The 21,965-nt window shown below is 39.5% G+C and overlaps 2 protein-coding genes across 3 annotated transcripts in view; one reads left to right on the top strand and one right to left on the bottom strand.

The window, feature by feature from the left end:
• The window catches only part of TSPAN12 (tetraspanin 12), a 41,002-nt gene extending 36,803 nt beyond the window's left edge, over positions 1 to 4,199 (top strand). The window contains exon 8 of the mRNA XM_063155338.1: positions 2,640 to 4,199. Within this exon, the coding sequence (XP_063011408.1) occupies positions 2,640 to 2,945 (306 nt within the window). The 3' untranslated portion in view covers positions 2,946 to 4,199. The remainder of the gene's footprint in view (positions 1 to 2,639) is intronic.
• Positions 4,200 to 8,676: 4,477 nt separating this feature from the next.
• Positions 8,677 to 21,965, bottom strand: part of KCND2 (potassium voltage-gated channel subfamily D member 2) — a 265,498-nt gene continuing 252,209 nt past the window's right edge. For both annotated transcript variants that reach the window (XM_063155337.1, XM_063155336.1), the window contains exons 4-7: positions 18,568 to 18,666; positions 16,904 to 16,999; positions 13,668 to 13,915; positions 8,677 to 11,882 (exon numbers count right to left, since the gene is read on the bottom strand). In XM_063155337.1, coding sequence (XP_063011407.1) covers positions 11,705 to 11,882; positions 13,668 to 13,915; positions 16,904 to 16,999; positions 18,568 to 18,666 — 621 coding nt within the window. In that variant the 3' untranslated portion in view covers positions 8,677 to 11,704. The remainder of the gene's footprint in view (positions 11,883 to 13,667; positions 13,916 to 16,903; positions 17,000 to 18,567; positions 18,667 to 21,965) is intronic.

Below are 21,965 nucleotides of genomic sequence, written 5' to 3'. Positions count from 1 at the left end.
AATCCTTCACAATTTAATTTTTGCAGAAAGAAAGGTGACTTACAGTTCTGCTTGAAAGTACTTTTGTCAGGAATCATATTTTCCCTGCTGGATATTGAAAGCTATTTTTCAATTTCTTGAATTGCTTTTATTCTGATGAGTTTCACCTTTGGTGCAGTTTCATGAGCAGATTGACCTTAGAGCATGGTTGTGGGGGGAGTGTGAAGATGATGATGTGGCCTTGGAGGTTTATTGTGGTCTGAGGACAAGAGGAGCTCTGCCCATCTTGTGATTGGAAGCTGCAGTGTAGATAAAATTATTGGTGGGAATCAATATCTTTAAAAAAAAATCGAACTTGCATATTCAATATTATCTTTTGGTTTCTGGCATAATTTAGAGTATACTCAAAATTTGCTTAAATTATTTTTGTCTTAATTTTGGTTTGGTTTAATATTTAATTTTACAACTTGCATTAATATAATTTTGAGTATACTCAAAATTTGGGTGTACAAAAGATTCGTTGAGTTTGCTGATGGCTTATTTTTTTGCTCAGTGAAGTGCTTTATTTCAGTTCAGATTTTTACTCTATGAAGTAAATCGGTAATATGTGCTAAATAAGAAATACATTCTTTTTTCTATCTCAAGACTGAAAGTATAAAGCAAATAAATCAGGCCTTTAATCTATAGCTTTGTAGGAATCTGAAGCTGATTCTCCTGAAGGATTGCTGCAAAGTTTTAGACTATATTTGATTTGTCAACAAGAGCTCCCCATTTAGTGACAAGCTTTTGCTGAGGGAAGTGTATTTATGTACTGTTTAATTGCAGGCTGCCAACTATGGAAGTGTCACATAAGCAGAAATAAAATGCATGAATGTGAAGTTAACAGGGATGGCTGTGTTTTCTCAGATTTGAAGCTAATTTTGAACGTGTATTAGAGCAGAGCTCTGAGAGCATCATTGAATGGAGGAAAACAGTCCACCTAGGCTGAGCGTAATTTGTCTCAGTTCTGTGTCTGTGTACTGCAGGAGATGTAGGCATTAATGGTATTGCTCTCTGTTAGTGGGTGTTTTCTCTAGGCAACAAATTGACTAAGTTTGAATATTGCTGTGGTAGAACATTTTTGAATTGTGACCAGCATGCACTTTCATCTCTTTAAGTTAAAAGTACTAAAATGCAGGCAGTTTCTCTGTAATTAACAACAGATTTGGGAAGTGATATAGCTGCAACTGCCTTACAGTTGAAGAAAAGAAGATGCCAGTGTGACAGTTTTTGTCCCCCTCTCAATTCCAATTACATTGCTTTTGCTACAATGTTGCTTTTTTTTTAATTTCAAAGATTTCATATTTGCTCTTTTTTGTGTGTCTTTGCTGCTGTTTAGAAAATGAAGTAATGAAACAAGCAGAGACATCAGGATCCTATAATTTATTCTGGTAGAATTATCAAAGAGTACATTAATTTTATTTACATCCTAAATGAAAATCTGTTGAGTACAGTGTGAATTCTGTGTGTGTGGCAAAAATTGGACCTTACATCAAATGCTTCTAGGACTGTAGCATTTGAAATTGGCTTTGGGGAAATTGGCTTTGGGGAATTTATGTGTGATTGAAAAGTGTTATTTATCATGTCCTGTCTTCAGATTCCATCACTTTGATCGATTGCTTTATTTTCTTAGAAAAGCTATAAGAAATATGAAGTGAGGATGTAAATGCAAAAAATAACATTCTCAAGACAGTGTCCGTTTTGATGGATTCCTGACGTCTGTGTCTGGGACCAGTGCCCATCCAGTTTGTTACTCTGAGTTTCCCCTTGATATGTATTTTACTTAGATAATTGTGCTGTGAAACCCTGCAAAGGTTAGAATGGAGAATAAGCATCATGCAGAGTAGCAGAGGCCCCTCTCTTCTTGGTTTTATCGTCTCTAAGACTCTCATCACCCTCACTGAGCGACAGCACTGTAACTTGTGCTTGCACTGCTAGCCAGCAGTTCCCAATGCTGCTGCCTCTCTGTGCATCCCTGCAGCCTTACTCGGGCTTGGGAGCTTCTCTGAGGCCTTATGTGGGAGTCAGTTGGCCATGGAAGCAAACTGTGGGGCCTGCATTGATGGTTTGGAAAGAGCTAAATTCCATTTCTGTGAACATCACCTTACAATGTTGTAACGTAGTTTTCATGGGATTTTTGCCGATGAGGTTACGCAGCTTCCATAGATCTTTCCTACAATACTGTTTTAGCTTCAGAGTATAGTATTATGTGTAGGAAAAGTCTAAAAGAGTTTAAAATAGTTGCCAGCTTTGAAGATCTTCAATTTAAAGAGAGAAACAAGATGATAAAAAGGATTTTAATGGCTTTTTAGACCTTCACAGAACAAGTTGAGTTTCTTTAACAATTAGTGAGAGTTGATAGTAATTCAGATTAACTTGGAGTTATTTCTGAAAAGTAGCACAGATATCTTTCAGTAAAGTCTCTGTGTAGAGCAAACTTAAAGTTGGCATTATGGAAGCAGTTAAAAAGTAGGCAAAATAATTTTCAAAGGAAGGAAGGTTTGAAGGAAGTGAGAGATTCTTGAGAGCCAGAAAAGGCAGTAGTGGTTAGGATGAGCTAAGCCTTGGGAACTGCAACCCAAATATAACTGACTGGTTTTTAATCTGTTTTTGTTTTACAGGGATGTGGTAAAAAAATGTACACTTTCTTGAGGGGGACGAAGCAGTTGCAAGTGCTGAGATTCCTAGGAATCTCTATTGGAGTAATGCAGATCCTGGCCATGATCCTCACTATTACTTTGCTGTGGGCTCTGTACTATGACAGAAGGGATCCCAGGGCAGATCAGATCATGGCACTGAAGAGTGATACCTCGCAGGAGCTGTCATGTCATTCCATGGAGCTACTGAAACCAAGCCTCACCAGGATCTTTGAACATACATCCATGGCAAACAGCTTTAGTACACACTTTGAAATGGAAGAGCTGTAAGGGATGCGATGAATCTGCCAAGTCACAGAGGATTTTTTGTGTTGTTGTTACTTCTGTTCTGTTCCATCAAATATACCAGTCTTCTTATGTGTTGGAAACCAGCTAGTGAATGGAAGTGAAGAAGACCAGCAAAGAAAGATGAGCCTGTTGCCAGCCTCTTAGCCATGTCCTCAGCTGTGAAAGAGTGTTGATTTTGTGTGTTCATTTTTTAAAATGCACTCATTCAGTTGGGCACAGTAATACTTGTTGGCACAAGCTGTGTGAAGTGTTAAACACTGACTCAATCACAGGTAGACTGAACCTGTAAGGAAGCATCATGGGAAGGGAAGAGAAATATTCATCTTCTGAAGAAAAAACTGTGCTTTGAGCAAACAAAATGTGACTTCAGCTGAAATTGACTTTTAATAAGCCATTTGGAAAATGTCTTTATCAGGGATCTATGTATGTATAATTGTGTGTTTTCATGTGTGCATGGAAAGCAGAGCTACAATTCAAGTTAATACTTGGATTTAAAAATTTGCAAGATTTGTAAAAAGGGCGAGATTTTCTTTTTTTCTAACAAAATGTTTATCTTAGTTTTTGTTCTTAAAGATGTTCTAAAACTTCTATTTTTATCTAACATAATGTTTTTTTTAGTTTTAAATATATTAAACAGGGATTGAAAACAAAACTATTGCTGTGGACAATAGACTTTAGTTTTCTGGAGAATTCTTCCTTCAAACAGTTTGTTCTGTGGACTGTTTCTTAGTAAAAAGGAAGAAAACCTTAAACATTCTTGCCAAAATGGGAATCAATATGGGAGTAGCACATTTTTATAGATAAATATTTTCTCCTGTTCATGATTCCCCTGAAGCTAGACACAAAAGACTGCAGGAAAAATGCTTACAGTTCTGGATGCTATTGCAATAATTGTAAAAGTACTCAAGGAAAAATTTTACTTTGGTGAGGTGAGTGCTTCATTAAGAACTCTCTGGTGGCCTAAAATGCCAGCCAGAAACATTAAAATGTATTTATTGAGGTGGGGAAAGTGCATTTTACTGTATTTTGATGAGCAATGTCTATGTCATAGGATTATTTTTACAATTGGCCACGCTCTTGAGATATATATTTGTTCCATTGAGTATAGTAGTTTGTGGCAAATGGGCTTTTTACATAATATTTCATTAAAAATTAGTTCGTTTGTTTTGGAATTTGTAAAAGAAAAAAGAAATCAAGGTGGAATTTGGCAGACAATAAAATTACTTTTCTCTTAAATTCTGTGATAGCTTTTGTTTTTTAGTCCTAGAGTGGGAGTGCTTTGGATGGGCATTGGGAAGGTCCTCCTGCTAGTGTGAGTTAATTTGACTTACCCATTCCTCTTACTCTGTTGTGGAGAAACTGCAATGTTAGTGCAATTTTCTTTTTTCTTTTTTATTACTTCTGAGAAAACGTCTTAAGGGCTTGTGAAATTAAGCACTTCAGTTGCGTGGGCTGTTTGCTTTTCTGCAGTCTGCTTCTGGGTATAATTATTTCAAGGGTACTATTGCAAGCAAGATTACCTTTCTGCTTTTGTACTTCTATAGATGCTAATACCTATTTTGGGAGGTAAAAGGAGAGACCATCCCGAAATTTTGCTTGGGAGTGTCTTCGTCAGGAATACATTCTTATGTTCTGCTTGGGAAGCCTTGTCCCGGTGTTGCTGCACAGGCAGAGCTGAGTTCCACCCTCCCACTGCTCAGCCTGGGTAGCATTGCCTTAGCTAAGGGTGAGGTTCCTGCTAAGGAGCAGGTGTCCAACAAAGTCTGAGTGCAGAGCAACGCCAGGCTTCAGAATGCTATGCTAGTGGTGCTACACAGTGCATTGAGTCATCTCTTGCCACTGTTTAAAAATCAAAAGAAGTCCGTACAAACCATGGATTGGGAAATCTTGATTATGGATTACGTGTACACAGCTACATTTGGTAGTGAATTACTACTGAATGTAGGGAATTTCACTTAAATAATGTAAAAAAAGTAATGTAAAAAGAAATATAAAATTCCCTTTTTCAAGTAAGCCTCAGCCCTTAAAGTTTTACCCCAGGAGTGTCTGTGGAAGCCATGTTTAGCCATGCTTCAGATATTCCTTGTCTTTCCATACAAGGACTGTTCAGACTAACATGGGGGTTGCCTGTGTATCTTCTAACCTGGATGCATTCTAACCTGCTCATCAAGGAACAAACAGGGCAAGCCAAGCTAGGGGATTGTGTTGGGATTTAGAGATACTTAGAACCCAGGTCATTTGGTTTTAAGCTGTCTGGGTGTGAGGAAGCACTGCCTTCAGGTGTAGTCAGGTTTCTTTAACAGCAGAGGATTGCTTAGACATAGAGCCAGCCTCCCAAAGCAGTGTTTATGGACCTCCACAACAATGAACATTTGGGATCAGGAAAAGCTCACTTGGACTTGGCTACCCAAAGCCTGTCTACATTCTGGGAAAGAATATTTCTGTTTTGAGTATTTAACTGCATTTGCAGAAATAGGTCTCATCTGTAAATTGGAACACTTCAAGAATTTTTTCCTTGACTGCTCAGGCTATGAGGTGCCTGCTTTTCTAGGGCTTCTTCAAAGAGCCTTAAAATTAATTGGCTAGGCTGTGGTGAGCCTGCTCTTTTCCTGTAGAGCTTTAGATTCTGTGTAGCAGAGAGGCTGCTTGGCAAGACAGGAACATTTAGAGATACTTGAGGCAGTGAAAACTGCTTCCTTTTATTTTCTTTTTTCCTCAGTTTTACAGGAGTACTTGGAGAAGGATGGTGTGGTTTTTGCTCTCTGCAGCATGAAGTGTAATGAACTAAATCTTTCTTGTTGCAGCAAACAACTACAGAGATGCTCCTTAACGTTTTTCAGAGAGCACTCGAGGAGTGCAACTGTATCAGAAAAAGGGGTCACTTCCTGCCAGCACCAAGTTTTGTGTTCAGCCCAGTGACTGTACCAAGTCCATGGCACTGTGCCTGTTGCTGTGGGGCTGAGTATGCTTTAGGAGGCAAAGATCACTGTTTCTGGTCCTTGGATCTGGTCCTGGTATTGATTTATCTGCCAACAGGTGGTATGACAAGATTTTTGGAAGGAAAGAGCTATATTTTCTTCTTTATTGCTTTTCATTTTGTAAAAGCATATATGAATATAAGGGAATGTATAAAGAATGAATAGTAAAAAGAGAGACTGTTGGTTACAGCAACTATATAGTTAAATTTGGTGGAGGAAGGGATTTATAAATAGCTTTTAAAGTTTTTATTGTGAAAGCATTGTATTTGGTCTCAGAGGATGGTGCTAATAATGCTAAAGTTTCAAACTCAATCCCCATATGGGCCATTCACTTAAGGGTTGTATTTGGTCCTTGTATGTCCCTTCCAACTCAGAATATTCTATGATTCTGTAAACTGTGCAGAAAAACACAGATTATTAAAGTCTTACAACATTGACACACTAAGGGTTTGCATGGCACAGTAGTGGGGAGGGTATGGGGTGATTTCTCTGAGAAGCTGAGAAGCTTCCCCTGTGTCTGACAGAGCCAGAGCCAACCAGCTCCAGCACAGAACCTCTGCTGGCCAAGGCTGAGCCCTTTGGTGACAGGGGTAGCCCCTCTGGGATAGCTATTTGAGAAGCAGAAAAAGTGGTTGTGGTAACAGCAAGTGCAGCTGGAGAGAGGAGTGGGAGGAACTGCTCTGCAGACACAAAGGTCAGTGAAGAAGGAAGGGCAGGAGGTGCTGCAGGCACCAGAGCAGAGGCTCCCCTGCAGCCAGTGGTGCAGCCCATGGTGCAGCAGGCTGTCCCTGCAGCACAGGGAGGTCCATGGTGGAGCAGAGACCCACCTGCAGCCCGGGGGAGCCCCACACCAGAGCAGGTGGGTGCCTGAAGGGAGCTGTGACCCTGTCACAGCCCCACTGGAGCAGGCTCCTGGCAGGACCTGTGCAGAGAGGAACCCACGCTGCAGCAGGTCTGATGGCAGCTGTGTGTGACCCTTGGGGGACCCATGCTGGAGCAGTTCATGAAGAACTGCAGTCCATGGGAGGGACTCTCTCCATGCGAGAAACACCTCCCATGGAAGGGACCCCATACTGGAGCATGTAAAGAGTGTGAGGAGCCTTTCCTGGGAGGAGGGAGCATCAGAAAACACATGATGAGCTGACCACAGACCTCATTTCCTGTCTCCCTGCATGTCTGAGGAGGAGGAGGTAGAGTTCAGGAATAAAGTTGAGCTTAGGTAAAAGGGAAGGATGGGGGAAAGATGTTTTATTTTTTATTACCCTGTTTGGATTTGATTGGTAATAAATTGCACCAAGTGGCCTGTTTTTCCTATGACAGCAGTCAGTGAGTGATCTCTCCCTGTCTATATCTGAACCCAAGATATATTACTGTTACATTTTCTCTTCCCTGCCCGGCTGAGAAGGGAAGAGATAGAGTGGCTTTGGTGGAAATCTGGCATCCTGCCGGTGTTGTCAGCCCACATCAAGCATTGCATTTAATTCATACAGAATGCTATTGTTGAAGTGAGATGGTATCTAAAACTTTCCAACTTGTGTATGATTGACTACTTCCTGTTTAAAAAAATGTGATGTCCTAAACTTTTGAGAATTTCTATATATCCACTTCTGTTTTATTCAGCATTCCCCCACTTCAGTTGTTCCTTGTGCATGGATACTGTTAAGTAGACAACTAGATGATATAGGCAGGTAAGAAAATAAGCTGCTGGATAATTCCATGTATCTTCTGGACTTTGCCAATCTGTGTTCACTCCTGACACTCCTGCTCTTTTAGCCACGTTTGTGTATCCCATCAGCTGATGGCTCCTCTAGAACAGGTGATGGTCCTAAAATATTCCCATAGACAATTGTAAAATAAAGCCCTGGCGGGCCTCAGGTGCAGCAAAGAGAGCTTATGACCTCCTAACCACGCTCCCTGCCGAAAATTTAATGATTCTGTGGCTTCAGTAATTTGTCCTCCTCCAGATCAGCTTCCTCTCTGAAGGTCCCCTTCTGTCTGCAGCAGCTGAGGCTGCATTGGGTTCTCTGCTCTGAAAGCCTTCTCTTGGTAGCCAGGATGCTTCCACCAAGAGTATATCCACAACTTCAAAATGTAAAGTGTACATTTTCAGTTTGCCTTCTGTGGCTATTTTATGAGAGGACAGTTGTTATCAAAAATGCTCTGGGATGGTTCACAGACAGGTGTTATCTGTTATCTTTCTCCACCACCCAGAGCAGTGAGCTCCTCACAGAGGCAGACATCAGGTGTGCCAAGGTTGATCAACATCATCTGCACCTAGTTACCCTTCATTAGTGATCCATGGTGTGTTGCTACCTGTTCTTAGTCTACAAATAGAGTTTGATCTTCTCTGTGCACTAGTATTTTATCAAGGGAATTTGATAGCAGGTATGAGAAGTTCAGCAGAGCAGTTTAGTTTTTGGATGTACACAAGGGACATTTTTTAAAGTACAGATAAAGAGATGGAGTTCATACTGCTGGAAATGTTCAAACTGCTGCTCCAATTTTCTCTGCTGCTGCAGGCTGGGAAGGCAAAGGTGATGGCTGGTCCCTCAGGAGAAGGGCAACTCTGCAGTGGAGCTGTGGCATCCTGGCCTTGATGGTTCTAGTATGGTTTAGATAGACTCATGTCTTGCCTGGAATTACTGTCTAGGATATTCGCTGACTTCAGATTAAGTGTTCCTTCCAAACTATTAGAGGGGAAAAAATTTTCATTAATAAGTTATTGCAAAACCAAGTTGACCCATTCAAGCATGCAGATGTTTTATTTAAATATTCCTCAAATGTCTATTTATTCAGCATAACACATGTATTATGCTGCCTTCTGAAATACGATATATGACTGTCAAACGAAATTGTCAAAACAACAATCTTGGTTTCTTTGTATGATACACAGAAATAATTACATTTCATGTACAGTACAGATGCATTTTACACAGTCATCAACAGTCATTCACTACCAAAACAGCATTTAAATCACCTAAAACACCAAAAAAATGTGTATTTCCCAAATTCAGAATAAATTAATGGTTTTGCATGTGACATATGGAAATAGGAGACAAGACTGGAATTCTGAAAAATCATACTAAATCATCTCTTAAGCTGCATTTTAAAAATGAAAATACAAGTTGCTTCAGGGGTATAACTGTTATGCAAGTGTATTGCTGTAGTGTGTTCTTTCTAGAGCCTATGAACAGGAGAATAAAGAGCTTTTAAAAGACACATGACCTGATGGAGTCAGTAGGTTTCCTGGGTTGTATGTAGTCTGTACCAAAGTAGGTTTAGTAACTGCCCCTTTGCATTATTTAGCTGATATAACAAGTCATGAATTACCACATGACATAAAGAAGTTGTTGCAGTTTGCTGACATCAAGGCAGTTTTTATATTAATAAATGTTTGGCAAAAGGTGGGAAACAAGTATGAGTAACCATGCGTAGAAGTAGGATGCAAGTCAAAAAACTGATGTGTTCTGTCTCTCCTTTGAATCCATTGTAGTTTATGTAACCTACCAGCTTCAGCAGATCTGCTGCAGGGTGGAAGAGAGAGCAGTGCTGGGTAATGGACTTAGGCAGGGCTGCTCAGAAGGAGCCCTTCCTCTGGCTCAGAGCACAGCCCGTGCTTCTGCTCTCTGATGTTTGAAAGAAATGCAGAAGCTCAGTTTACAATGAGTAAATCCTTCTGATTTGAAAAAAAAAAAATTGGGAAGTTAATTGCAAATTAACCAAGACTGCATTAATTTCAGAATAAGTAAATGATAAGATAAAAGAGTAATGAATGGTATTATCTACTCTTTTTACTTGCAGTTTAATTCTAATATGTGATGCTGTATTTTGGTGTATATACTGTAGCATGATAGTCTATCATCTACTCTTCACTGTTGACAGGTAGAGAGAAAGACCAGTATTTGTGTGCAAGAAAAAGTGTATCATCAGCAAGTTTCAGTTTTTAGTGGGTATTTTAATGTAAATTTTCAGGTCAGTAGAATGCTAGCAAATACTATACTGAAACATACACTACTCAAACTATTAAATAACTGTGTTAATCATTTATTGTAATGGCGTCTAATGCACTGAGCGTTTTGATTTATATGCATATTTTATTTTGCAGACATGCAATTATTTCTGATCCAGTGTTTCTGATGTATATATGTATGTATTGATATGCACATATTCTGTGTATATTTGATGTATATGATGTATGGTATGTCATGAATATAAGAAGCATTATGATACATCTAATGTAATGTGATGAAGAAAAATTACACTTTTTTATCATAAAGTTTCTGATAATATCAATGTATTTTATAAATTAAGCCAAGAAGCCTTAACTTGTAAAGCCTTCATATTAGCTTTTAGGCCTGCCCATGTAGGCAAATTCCAATTGAAATCAATTATATTTTTATAGCTTTGGGACTCAATCCATTATTCTGTCATTGTTCTTAGGTAATTGAATATTTTTCCCACAATATAAATTCTCAAACAAGTTTTAAGATGCAAGTTTAACAGATCATTACAAAAATAATTTAGCCATCATTTTTACTGAATGTCTTTCAGTGTCTTCCAGTGTAGCTAATACTCTGGATGCTGCAGGATGTAAGAAAGGAACCATTTGGAGACAAGTGTTAGCTGATCCCCAAAACACATTTTTGGTAATTTTAATTCAAATAGGATTGCTCCTGTAGCAGTTAACTGTGACAAGAAGTTTGCTCTGAAAATACAGAAGTAGACAAGTTGTCTATGGAAGAATGGACTGTTGATTCATCAGTGTCCTTGAAATCCCAAATGATACAGTTATGTTGGAGTGGGCAATGAAGTGTCAGAGAAATAGAGAACAGTGAACAAAAGGAGCAATGGCTGAATAGCAATTTGTGGTGCAGTTTGGCTGTAAGATTATTTAAATGTTTGCCATTAGAAGTTTAAAGTGTAGATGAAGTTGTGTAAAATACCTTAAAAAAAATCCTGATTCCTGATACAACAGGTGTACAGTGACTTATTGCAGTTGTAACAGTACCTAGGAAGCAAGATAAAACAATAGTAAATATTGAACTAACTGAACACCTTCAGTTCACTAATGAGTGTTTGATTAAGAAATACTGCATTTTTCAAAGGGAAGTTATTTGTACAACTACCATGGAACATTAACAATCAGCTTGTTGTAAGTGCACGGAAATGCCCCTTTCTACAGTATTATTTTATCATGCCTAATCTGAAAAAACAACAAAAGTAAACTGAGATCACAGCTTCAAATAATTTCAGCATGCATTATGGTTGTAGTTCTTTCAGTCAGTACAAACATATTTCATATGAGCATTTTCTCATTCATTTTTTGACAGTTCTTCAACAAGTTTGTGGTTTATTAACAGGGAAAAAAAAAGACGTTATCAAAATGTTTCTTGTTGTTTTGCATTCAGCAGGAACATAGGTTTCTATTTTTTCGTTTGTGTTTTTTTCTAAAAAGAGCTTTCATGATGAGAAGAAGCATCAATGGGGACATTTCATTGTGCTCATATAGTAAGTCAGGATGGTCACAGAAGATTCCACCGCGCATCAGTTCGGACAGGGGGTAAGAAACTCCTTTTGGTTCACACCCTATGACACCAAAACCCACAAAGTTTATTTCTCCTGAACCTCTTGCTCTGCAGCCACTGGCACACTCGTCAAGGGGCGTTGTCTTTGTCAGCTCTCTCATTCCTCACGACTCGTTTTTCACTGCTCGAGCTCAGCTTGCAAGTGGTCTTTATGCTAATTTATAAATAATTCTTTGTTTTATAATGCAGATACTCTGACAATGTTTCCTCCCGAGTACTCGGGAGAGTCTGGCCTATCATCTCCTTCAGGTGTGGTGACTGGAGGTGTTGGGATGCTGATTATTGCTGTAGTGACATAAGGCTGCTCACAGTTTAGTTTAACGCACTCTTCCACTTTGGCATTTAAGCTGGAACGGCTGGAGGAAGAAACAAAAATCCATGAAGAATGAAAGTCTACGTTACCACAAACCTCTTGAGCCTGATTGCATTCCCTCAGCCAGCCATCTCCATCCTGCCCCACTGGAGAGCTCTGAGCACAGAGCAGCACCACCCCACTGCACCCCAGCAGCAGGTGGTCCATGGCTATGCTCGCGTCCATGTCCCTTTCTCCCTTCCTTCCCACCATTTCGGCACTTCTCAGCCATCACCTGTGTTTCTGGACAGAGGAACCATTGCAAAGCTAGCACAGCCAAGTTCCTTACTAAGCAGGAAACTAGGGGCCAGTCCAAGTCTCCTGCATATTCCTCAATACCATGCTTATTTAATAACATTTGGATATTAGGAATAGTTTCTTCACTGAAATGGCTGTCAGACATTGGAACAGGCTGCCAAGGGAAGTGGTTTACCCTTGGAAATGTTCAAAAGGACTGTAGATGTGGCCCTTGGAAATGTCATTTAGTGGTGAACATGGTGGTGCCAGGTTAATAACTGGCTTCAATGATCTTGGAGGTCTTTTCCAACCCTAGTGGTTCTGTGATTCTGTGTATATTCTGTTTTTACACAATGGTAAGGTACTCTATCATATGCGCTAATTAAATTTGTGTTAATATGTTCATGGAGTTGCTGCAGTACCTCCTCAAAGTGAAAGACTTGAAAAACTCAGACTACTTCAAGGTGAAACCAGCATTTTTATGCTTGTGTTTTTGTTTTCTAGCACAAAGCTGCTGCTTTTTGTTGTTATATACATGGCATCTGGAAGTATGGTGCAGGCACATCCTCTAGCAGAAAAAGAATGGATCCAGGCAGAGTATTTCCTGAAAAACTAAGATAGATTTGAGCTTTGTGCTGGCCAGGAGGTTTCATTAGATAACAGCTGAAAATCTTTAGTAGTTTGAAGAGTTCCAAGCTGTTGGATTGTTCATGGAAGTGAAATCCAAATGTAATAACTATACAAAGGAAGCTACTCAAAATGTAGCTTAACAAGACAATCTCTATAGCAACTTGTACTGAAAGTAATTCTTTATTAAAGGGTGGCATGAATGAGATCAATAGAAAAAACTTCTGCGTCTTCTGGGACCTTTGCTGTGTTTTCATAGGTGATATTTGGATATATGTAAAAGCCAAATACTTTACTTTTGAGAGGACAGGGAAATTCAATAAATTACACACTCTTAAACTGCACTTACCTCACTTTTGTAATAACTCCTCAAACTAGAAAATAAGAAAATTTTTCTTACCCATTTCATATTTTTTTTATTTAGAAGAGTCTTCCTTATGACTATTACACTTAGGACTCTGGGAATCAGTTTTATTTCTCTGCTCTGCAGAAATGCAAGGAAGTCTCATTTCATTTGCCTCTGAACCAAGAAGGGACAGACAGAGCACTTGCTCATCTCATATATCTGAATTGGACATTTTTCTGTGTGAAATTTTTCTTTTATGCATTTGTCCATAGGATAGAACATCTGGTGCTCTATTTTACGTGGCGTAAAACGTAGATGCTGTTTGTCGCGAATGGGGCACGGTAGTTTGTGAGGAGGGCCTGAGAGGGCAGAAATAGATAGAGAGGGAGACTATTCTATTATTTTGGATTAAGCTTGAAGCAAAAGAAGCACAGAATATTTCAGTACCAGTTCCTCTTTTTAGATGAGTATTGGACCCTCATCTTCGGGCTCACCACCTGCCTGTGCACAACCCTTTGCATCAGTTCCCTACCAAAGCCAGGGGCCTCAGCCCCGGGTGTGCCCATGCACATGAGGTACCTGTTGGACAGGGGAGTCCTCTCCACGCATCTGATCTGGATGGTGCTGAGCTCCTGCACGCTGCCGGGGCGGCTGCCGCTGGCGGCGGCGTTGGGGATGCGGTACGTCTTCTTGTGCCGCCGCGAGCAGCACGTGCCCGTCACGCCCGGCTGCGACGACAGCGAGGGGCTGTGGCTCGGCGGCCTGTTCACTGTGGAAACCTCCATGCAGCTCTCCTCGTAGACCTGCTCATCCACAAACTCGTGGTTCTGGCCCCGAGGCATCCAACAGAGGGACAAGGCACACACAGGAAGGTAATTGAAGTGAGCATATTAATGGTGATTGTTTAACGGCTTAAATTGACACAACTGAATAAACTGGGAAAGTTAGCTTATTCTTGATTATAGTGTTTAGCCCATATTAGTCTGGGCTGAATACCAATACAAATGTAAACATTGGAACAAAATTAACAAGAAAATGTTAATCCAAATTATTTTGCAAAATAGCATGTGGTTATGGTGTAGTTTGCATTATAAATATCTGCACAATCTTTGAAGTGCCACAAAATAGAGGATTATGTTTATTAATAAAATGCAAGCGGTGCTTGTGTAAACACTCTAAATGCCAGTTGAAAATAAATAAGATGTATTATATTGAACTATAATATAATAAAATTCATAAATATTTTCCAAATAAGTTTATAGGACTTCCTTTTGAATTACATCTTAGAAATCAGGGTCTGAAACAACATTTCTTAAGGTATGCATCTATCTAAAAGAAAAAACATTTAAACAAATAGCAATTTTGACTAGAAGAGATGAGATTGTTATTTGAAAGCATTCAAAAAGTTCCTAATTACTGTAGATGGATGTATGAAAAGCAGTTTAGAGGACTGAGTATTTTAGTCAAATGAAGTCCTCTTTATTCATGCAGTCTTCACTCAGTCCCAGGAAAGACAGTAGTTTTATAGGGTGGTCGCAAAGATGAATCCAAATCCACTCAAATATCCAGTTTACATTAATTAATCGAGTAATTTGGGAGTATTTCACACCCAGCCACAATTCCCACATTTTCTATGTGTGCAAAAGAGTGTGAAATACTGCTGTTGCTTATGGTGGCAAGGGAGGGGAGGAGATGCAGGGGACTGGGACAAGTTTTTATACTTATTTAAAACTAACCAGAGATTGAAATATGTTTGCATGCAGTTTGAGCAAGCCTCCTTCTTCAAGAAAACTCTTTCTATTTACTGTTGGAGTTAGTCTGTGTATCCCAACAATGTTTTAGAGGAATTGTTTAAGAAGCATTTTCTGAATTGTTTTACACTCTACTTACTCTCACATTAGTTTTGTCAGCCTATTGCATTTTTGTCTATTAGAATGAGGTAAATTATTTTTCCCCTAAAAAATTTTGTTTTAATTGGAAACATGCTGATTTTTTTCAGAATTGCCATATGGGACCAATAAAAAATATGTGAACAAAGTGAAGAGAGTAACAACTCTGGCCAAGTGTTTGTGACAAATGGAAATACCTTTATAGGCATAAGATTTTTATTTCCATTTTTTCTGTTTTCCACTCAGATATAAGTTGGTGTGATTTAAGAGGCATTGAAGAATGTAAATTTCAAGTGACAAGGAAAAAAAGAACTTGCTTGAAAAATGACTTTTATAAGGCATATGTCAGTCACAATCAAAATTTTGATCATGATCACACAGTAGGCATAAAATTCGGAGAGAAAAATAACCTAATTGCTCTTGTGAGATTACATTCAGGGGCTTGCAGTATGTTTGCCAAGAACTCTGTTATTTGTCTGATTAAAAGTAATTTTGTGCTTCCTAAAACCTTTATGGAGCAATGATTAAAGAGCTTTATTGACTGAACTTTTAATATAGAGTTGAAACATTTTGAAATGCTATAATGGCACAAGTTAATTGATTTAATTATACTTATTAATTAACTGTTCCTAAATTAGCTAAAAGTAATTTGTAAAATATATTTTTTAGTGCAATTAGTTTCATATTAATGCAATCTTCACAGAATTCCATAACATTGCCTACTCTGCATTTCTGAGGGTGGGTGAGATATTCTCCTATTGACTTTTCAGTGGCAGAAAAGAGAAAATAACCCTTTTCTCAGTATCATGATGGTTATACCACAAAGGATGGTGAGAGTCTTAAGAAGACACACCACCCTTCCTGTTCTACAATGAACCAGAAACTTGCCAGATTCCAAATGCCGAGGGCCCAAAATATCAAGTTCCCACTAAAATTTTAGGAATGCATCATCTCCAGAATGCAGCTTGGAACTGCTGTATATATTTTTGTGTTAATATATCATAGGAGCTCAGTGCCAGTAGCAGAACCCAACAGAAGGAAAGAAGAATGTAGATTCAAGAAAAAAAGATAATACTTGCATTACAGACTTCATTTTTTAAAGAAAAATTAAAAAAAAAATGTTTTACAGACTCCTCCATTATCATTAGAGGAAAGGTGAAACTTTGGGAGGTGAATTCAGCTCCTACCAAATAAACAGAAAATTTTTTCCCTGATTTCTATGAAAGTTTGACAAGACCTGTGGTTATTACTCAGATTTTTAAATATGTTTACAATATTCTACTGTGGAAGAATTTTAAAGGCAAATTGCTGTTATCAAGTTCTGTCTCAAAAATGTTTCAAAAGGACCCAGTGAGAATCTTAGCAAAATAAAACACTGTGTGCTCTGAATAGGAAGTAAGAGGTTGTATCCTACAGCACATTTTATAAAATTAATACTTCTAAAGTAAGAAGGGAGGAGACATAAGCACAACAAGCATATGGGTGATGTATTGCTAATTGACATAACAACTGGGCCCTTTTATTTCAGAGACGTTGTCAAGAGGAGAACATTAAATTCCACACTTATATCAGGTTTTAATTTATCAAAATTTAGCAATTTTGTTGTGGGAAAAATGTTAAGTCTTTGTTGTTTGTTTGTTTTGGGGGGGGGGTATTTGGTTTGGTTTCTTCTTCTTTTTTTTTTTTTTTTTTTTTTTGAGAAGAAGCAGAATGACTTTCACAGTGATCTCCATCAAATATTGCAGAAGTTACATCTCTCTGTTATTTATATGCATTGGGTATAAAGCCTTAAAATAAGATAAAATGGCTTTTCTTCCCAGTTAGCTGCTTTAATATAAAGGCTCATTAATTAAAAGAGAGAACTGGAAACATTCAAAACCCGGCTGGTGTTGCAATTCTCAGGAAAACACAGCTCCCTTTTCTTACCGTAGTTTTTTCCAGGCAGTGAAGCAGGTGGTGGTGCTGTGTTTCAAAGGAAGAGCCAGATTTGCCAACAAAGGCCTGTTCTTCTTCATTGGAGGACTGTTGATACATAAAACTGTGTATTATTGTCAGTTTTGAACAAGAGGGTTCCTATCCAAATATTTGATCAGAGCTAATCTGGATCGTACATGGTAGCGTAAATGCAAGGCTTTGTCTACAAAGTATACCAAAAATTATTTTGCACCTTAATTTGCTTTTGCTTTTTTTAAAATCAAACTATTTTCCTTCCTTCCCTTGCACCTCCTTTTAAATGTTTTCATCTTAGATCTTTTATGCATGGATAAAATAGAACTATTTACAAGTGCAATCAACACATAAGCTTTGAATGTTGGATCAACACATGTTTAAAATTTTAATCAATTTAAGTTACAGTAAAATATTTGTTCTTCCTGAGAATGTGCTTCATTTAAACAAAACTAAAAATAGCTGTCCTCCCAGGATCATTTCATAGCACTAAAGAATTTGTAATACTGCTGCTTACACAAAAATTCATGTCAGTGATCCCAATCTACTGGGTTTAGAAAGCATATAGAAAATGTTACTGATACAGAATGAAGAATTAAGTAGAAAGCATCCACTGTTTATTAATTGCTTTCATAATTATTCACTAGAAAGTAAAAAACCAAATAGGGGAGGAAGTGGGATAACAGAAAAGAATACAACTCAACCATGGGATATTGGAAATCTGCATGGCAATTAAGCTATGTGGTGTCTTTTTTATTCAAATATTTGAGTTCTTTCAAGCAGAAGAGGAAACAAGGGCTCTGACTGCTCATCTCTCATGCTACACAGGACAGATAGACAGACAGCCACTTCCTCCTCTGCTGGCTATAGGTTTAAGTATCCGGCTGTTTAACATGTATTGAGCAGAAAGGGCACAGAGGAATAAAAGCCTTCCTGTATTCCTCAGGGAACAGCCTAAATGCCAGAAAATGGCAGGGATTAAAAACCACTCTGTCTGCAGTCTTTCTAGGCTGGGTGCAGCTTTGAGCAGCCAAGGGCTGTCTCCCAGAAGCATGGGTGGTCACTGTGGATCCCAGTCCCAGCTGCTGGTCCTGGCTTCTGTGGCAGGGAGGAGCAGGGAATTTACTTCAGATAACATTAGATTTTAATGCATTTGAGGTAATCACCAAGATTCTCCTTAAACCCAAGTAGGTGCTTCGAGGGAACACTTCACTCTGCAACACCCCTCTCTGCAAACAGTATTCAAGAGCTGTCTTTTCCTTTACTGATGATGAAATCTGGTTTTGTCAGCCATGTTCTACCTGTTTAAAGCCAAGTGAGATTAATCCAACCCACCTCCTAAGAGGCAAATGCTCTGTACTTTCCTTAACGAGTTATTCTACTGGATCTAACTCCAAAAATATGGGTTACATTGAATCCAGCATTTCTATCCGGACATTTCCCTCATCTCCTAATACCCCACCATGGATTCTCACAACTTCCTTTAACAGCAGTAATTGTCCAGTTTATCCTTCCTTAATCTACCTCTAAAGATAACATTGCCCAGAGCCCCACGGCGACTCACCCTGGTGATAAGTAGAATAAACTACTGCTGGGCTGCCATTAAGTGGCTACTCCAGAGGAGGGGGGAACACAAACATTACCTGCTGCAGCTGGTTACTCAGCAAGCCGTTCCGTTTGCTCTGCATGTAGGCGTTAGCGCTCCCGCTCTTGGCGGCGCGGATCCGAGCCAGCCTGGCTTTCTGTGGAAACACACCGGGTGAACAGTGCCATTTGTACTCACAGCCATCGCCCTGTTTGTCTGAAACTGCTAATTGGAGTCAGCTGCTTATGGATACCAGTCTCACAGTGACTGACAGACTGCATTGCATCCATCCTCCAGGTGGAGCAAATCACAAGTGTCTTCCCATTTAAAATGTATTTGGTAGAATTTTTTTTTTTTTGTTTGCATGTATCAGCTACTAAGAAGAAGGACTTTGGCGAAGGGATTAGACAGATCAGTATGGAAGTGCCACCTTTTTTTGTTTTGCATTGCTGCAACTGCCACTCCTTATGTCTTGTAGGGCAGAAACATGGACATCCATTTCAGTTACTATTGCAGTGAAAATCTCTTTAAAGGGAAATAAACAGTTCTGAAAAAATGGGGCATTGTGACATCTATGAGTAGGTTTCTCAGAGTCTTCTGGGTTTTTGGAGTACCAAAATGTAATAGTGCAAATGTAACAGTCGTTGTATGCTGTCTCCCAGCTGCATTCCTGAATATTTGCCAGGACATTTTAAAATCATAGAATGGTTTGGGTTGGAAGGGGCCTTAAAGGTTCATCAGTTCCTGGAAGAACCCCCACCATGGGCAGACACTCCATGCACTACATCAGGATCCCATCCAGTCTGGCCTTTAAGACTTTCAGGGGTGGGGTATCCACAACTTCTCTAGCAACATGTTTCTGTGCCTCACCACCCCCTTAATAAAGAATCTCTTTCCAAAATCTAATATAAACCTGCCCTCTTTCAATTTGAAACCATCGCACCTTGTTGTGTCACTATCTGCCTGTATAAGAAGTCACTCTCCCTCCTTTCTATAAGTCCCTTTTCTGTACTGGAAGGCTGCTCCAAAGTCTCCCTGGGGACGCCTCTTCTCCAGGCTGGACAACACCAGCTCTCAGCCGGTCTTCACAGGAGGGATGCTCCAGCCCTTGGATTATCTCTGTGACCCTCCTCTGGACCTGCTCTAACAGGTCCATGTCTTTCTTGAGCTGAGGACTCCAGAGCTGGATGCAGCACTCCAGGTGGGGCCTCACCAGGGCAGGGTAGAGGGGCAGAATCCCCTCCCTTGCCCTCCTGGCCACGCTGCTCTTGGTGCAGCCCAGGACGTGCTTGGCTCTCTGGGCTGTGAGTGAACAGAGCTGGCTCATCTTCAACTGTACATCCACGAGCACTCCCAGGTTCTTCTCCACAGGACTGCTCTCAATTACCTCCTCTGCCAGCCTGTGCTCATGTTCAGAATTGTCCTGACCCAGGTGCAAGCCCTTTGCACTTGAATTTTTTGATTTTTCATGAAGTTCTCATGGGCCTACTTATCAAGTTTGTCCAGGTCCCTCTGGATGGCAGCTCTTCCTTCTGTTGTGCCAAAGACATTGCTCACCTTTGTATCATCTGCAGACTTGCTGAAGCTCACCTGATCTCACTGCTGGTATTGATGAACATACTGAAGGGCACCAGTCCCAAGACAAAGCCCTGAAAGGCACCACTCCTCACCAGCCTCCACCTACCCATTCATGTCTGTCAGTATAACCAGACTTAAAACTTACCATTTTTGGTCATAGACTGTTCACAACCTGATTTTTCAGAGATATTAATTACTGAGAGAAGTTGGTGATATCTCAGGTGAGCCTCATTGCTTGTGAAGGTGACTTTCATCCAGAGTAGAAGGAGGCTCATGAGTGACATTTTGCATCCACTGAATTTTGTACAACACACAGAACAGAGAATTAGGGGAAAGCATGAAGAATGGACTCTCTCAACCATTAATGTGGAAAACAGAAGCTTTTATGGGATTACTAGGTTGGCTTCCTGGTTCTGTATTTTTTGGGGCTTGTTACATGTATACGATGGAATCTGAGTTGATCTTCATGGTTAGATTTCTGATTCTGAAAGCCAAATGCCTAGCAGCATCTGGAATTAAATGGCTGCTGAAGCACAGAAGGAGATACAGTAAAGCACTTGAAAATCCAACTTTGATATAGCAGTAGGGATTTTCATATCTGATGTTTAATTTGTGGACATTTTCAGAAAATAGAGAGAGTATTTTCCCCTCTTCCCCAAATTTCTGTGACATTAAATGTCAGTATGTGCTTAGAGAGGACGCAGCCCAGTCACTGCAGCCACCAGATCTTTCTGGCATGATGATTAATAATTAACTGACTTAGAGGAATGGCTCAATACCACATTTCTTTGCACTCACAGCCTCAAACTCACAGATCTTCTCAAAAGAAAGCCAAGGAATTTATGACAGCTAACAGCTAACGTGGCTGAAATCTGGCTTCTGCTATGTCATGCATTTGTTATCATGTAGTTGTTCTGAAAGTAAAGAAAGTAATGCTCTGCATGTGGGCATCCTTGAGCCAAAAAGCTCACATGAGATGCTATTGATTGATTTTGTGATATATTGCCCATTTTAAGATAACACATTTGTTTATTGTCTTTCTTGGTGACCATAGCTGTTCCAGCAATGCAGTTAATACATCTTATTTTAGTGGTAAGGAGAAAACATCCCTGATGACCTGGCCTGGAGTTCCCAGGAGCAACCAGTGTGGGGAACTGTTACAGCTCCCACCCTCCTGACTCACTTGGGCTCTTGGGTGGAGCATCCAGGGCTACCAGCACTGCAGAGGGCTCAGTCCACAGAAAATAGGTGGTTTTCTAAATGGTGCTCCTGTGATGCAACCCCAGCATGCTGGGTTGAAGGGTGGGGGAAGGAGTTTTACCTGCACCAGAATAGTCATGGGCTGGGACAAGTGCACTTGGTTATGTTCATAAATATATAAAAGTTTAGTCTTAGGAGCTCGAGATGCTTTAGAGGAGTCTCATAAATAAGTGATTTCAGTCACAAATATTTTAGCTGTGGTACTTTTTAGTCTGCTCTTTATACATGGAGATTCATTAGATTTAATGAACAGATATTTAACATACATTAGTTCTGCTTTTCCTTTTAGCATGCACATTCATTTTCTCTTTAGTGCTTGAAGTAATAATTATGGCACAGCATCGTTTAATAAAGAAATATGAAAAACATAACAGTCCATCAGACTATCTTAATATATCAGTGCCATGACACATATAATATGAAGGTTGTACTTTCTATGTGAAGATTTAAAATTGCTTTGCAAGTATGAATTTATTGCATCTTAGAAAGCTTTTGTGAGCTAGAAAGTAATAGCATACATCTTTCCAGCTGAGACTCATTCAGATAGCCTGAATTTATATCATTTACCAAAGAGAAGACAGTAAATCTGAGAGGAAGAGAGGAAGCAGATATTGTGGC

This window comes from Melospiza melodia, chromosome 4, assembly GCF_035770615.1.
Source record: "Melospiza melodia melodia isolate bMelMel2 chromosome 4, bMelMel2.pri, whole genome shotgun sequence".
NCBI lineage: Eukaryota > Metazoa > Chordata > Aves > Passeriformes > Passerellidae > Melospiza > Melospiza melodia.
Note: the sequence above shows the minus strand (reverse complement) of the source record. Positions and strands in the feature narration are given on the sequence as shown.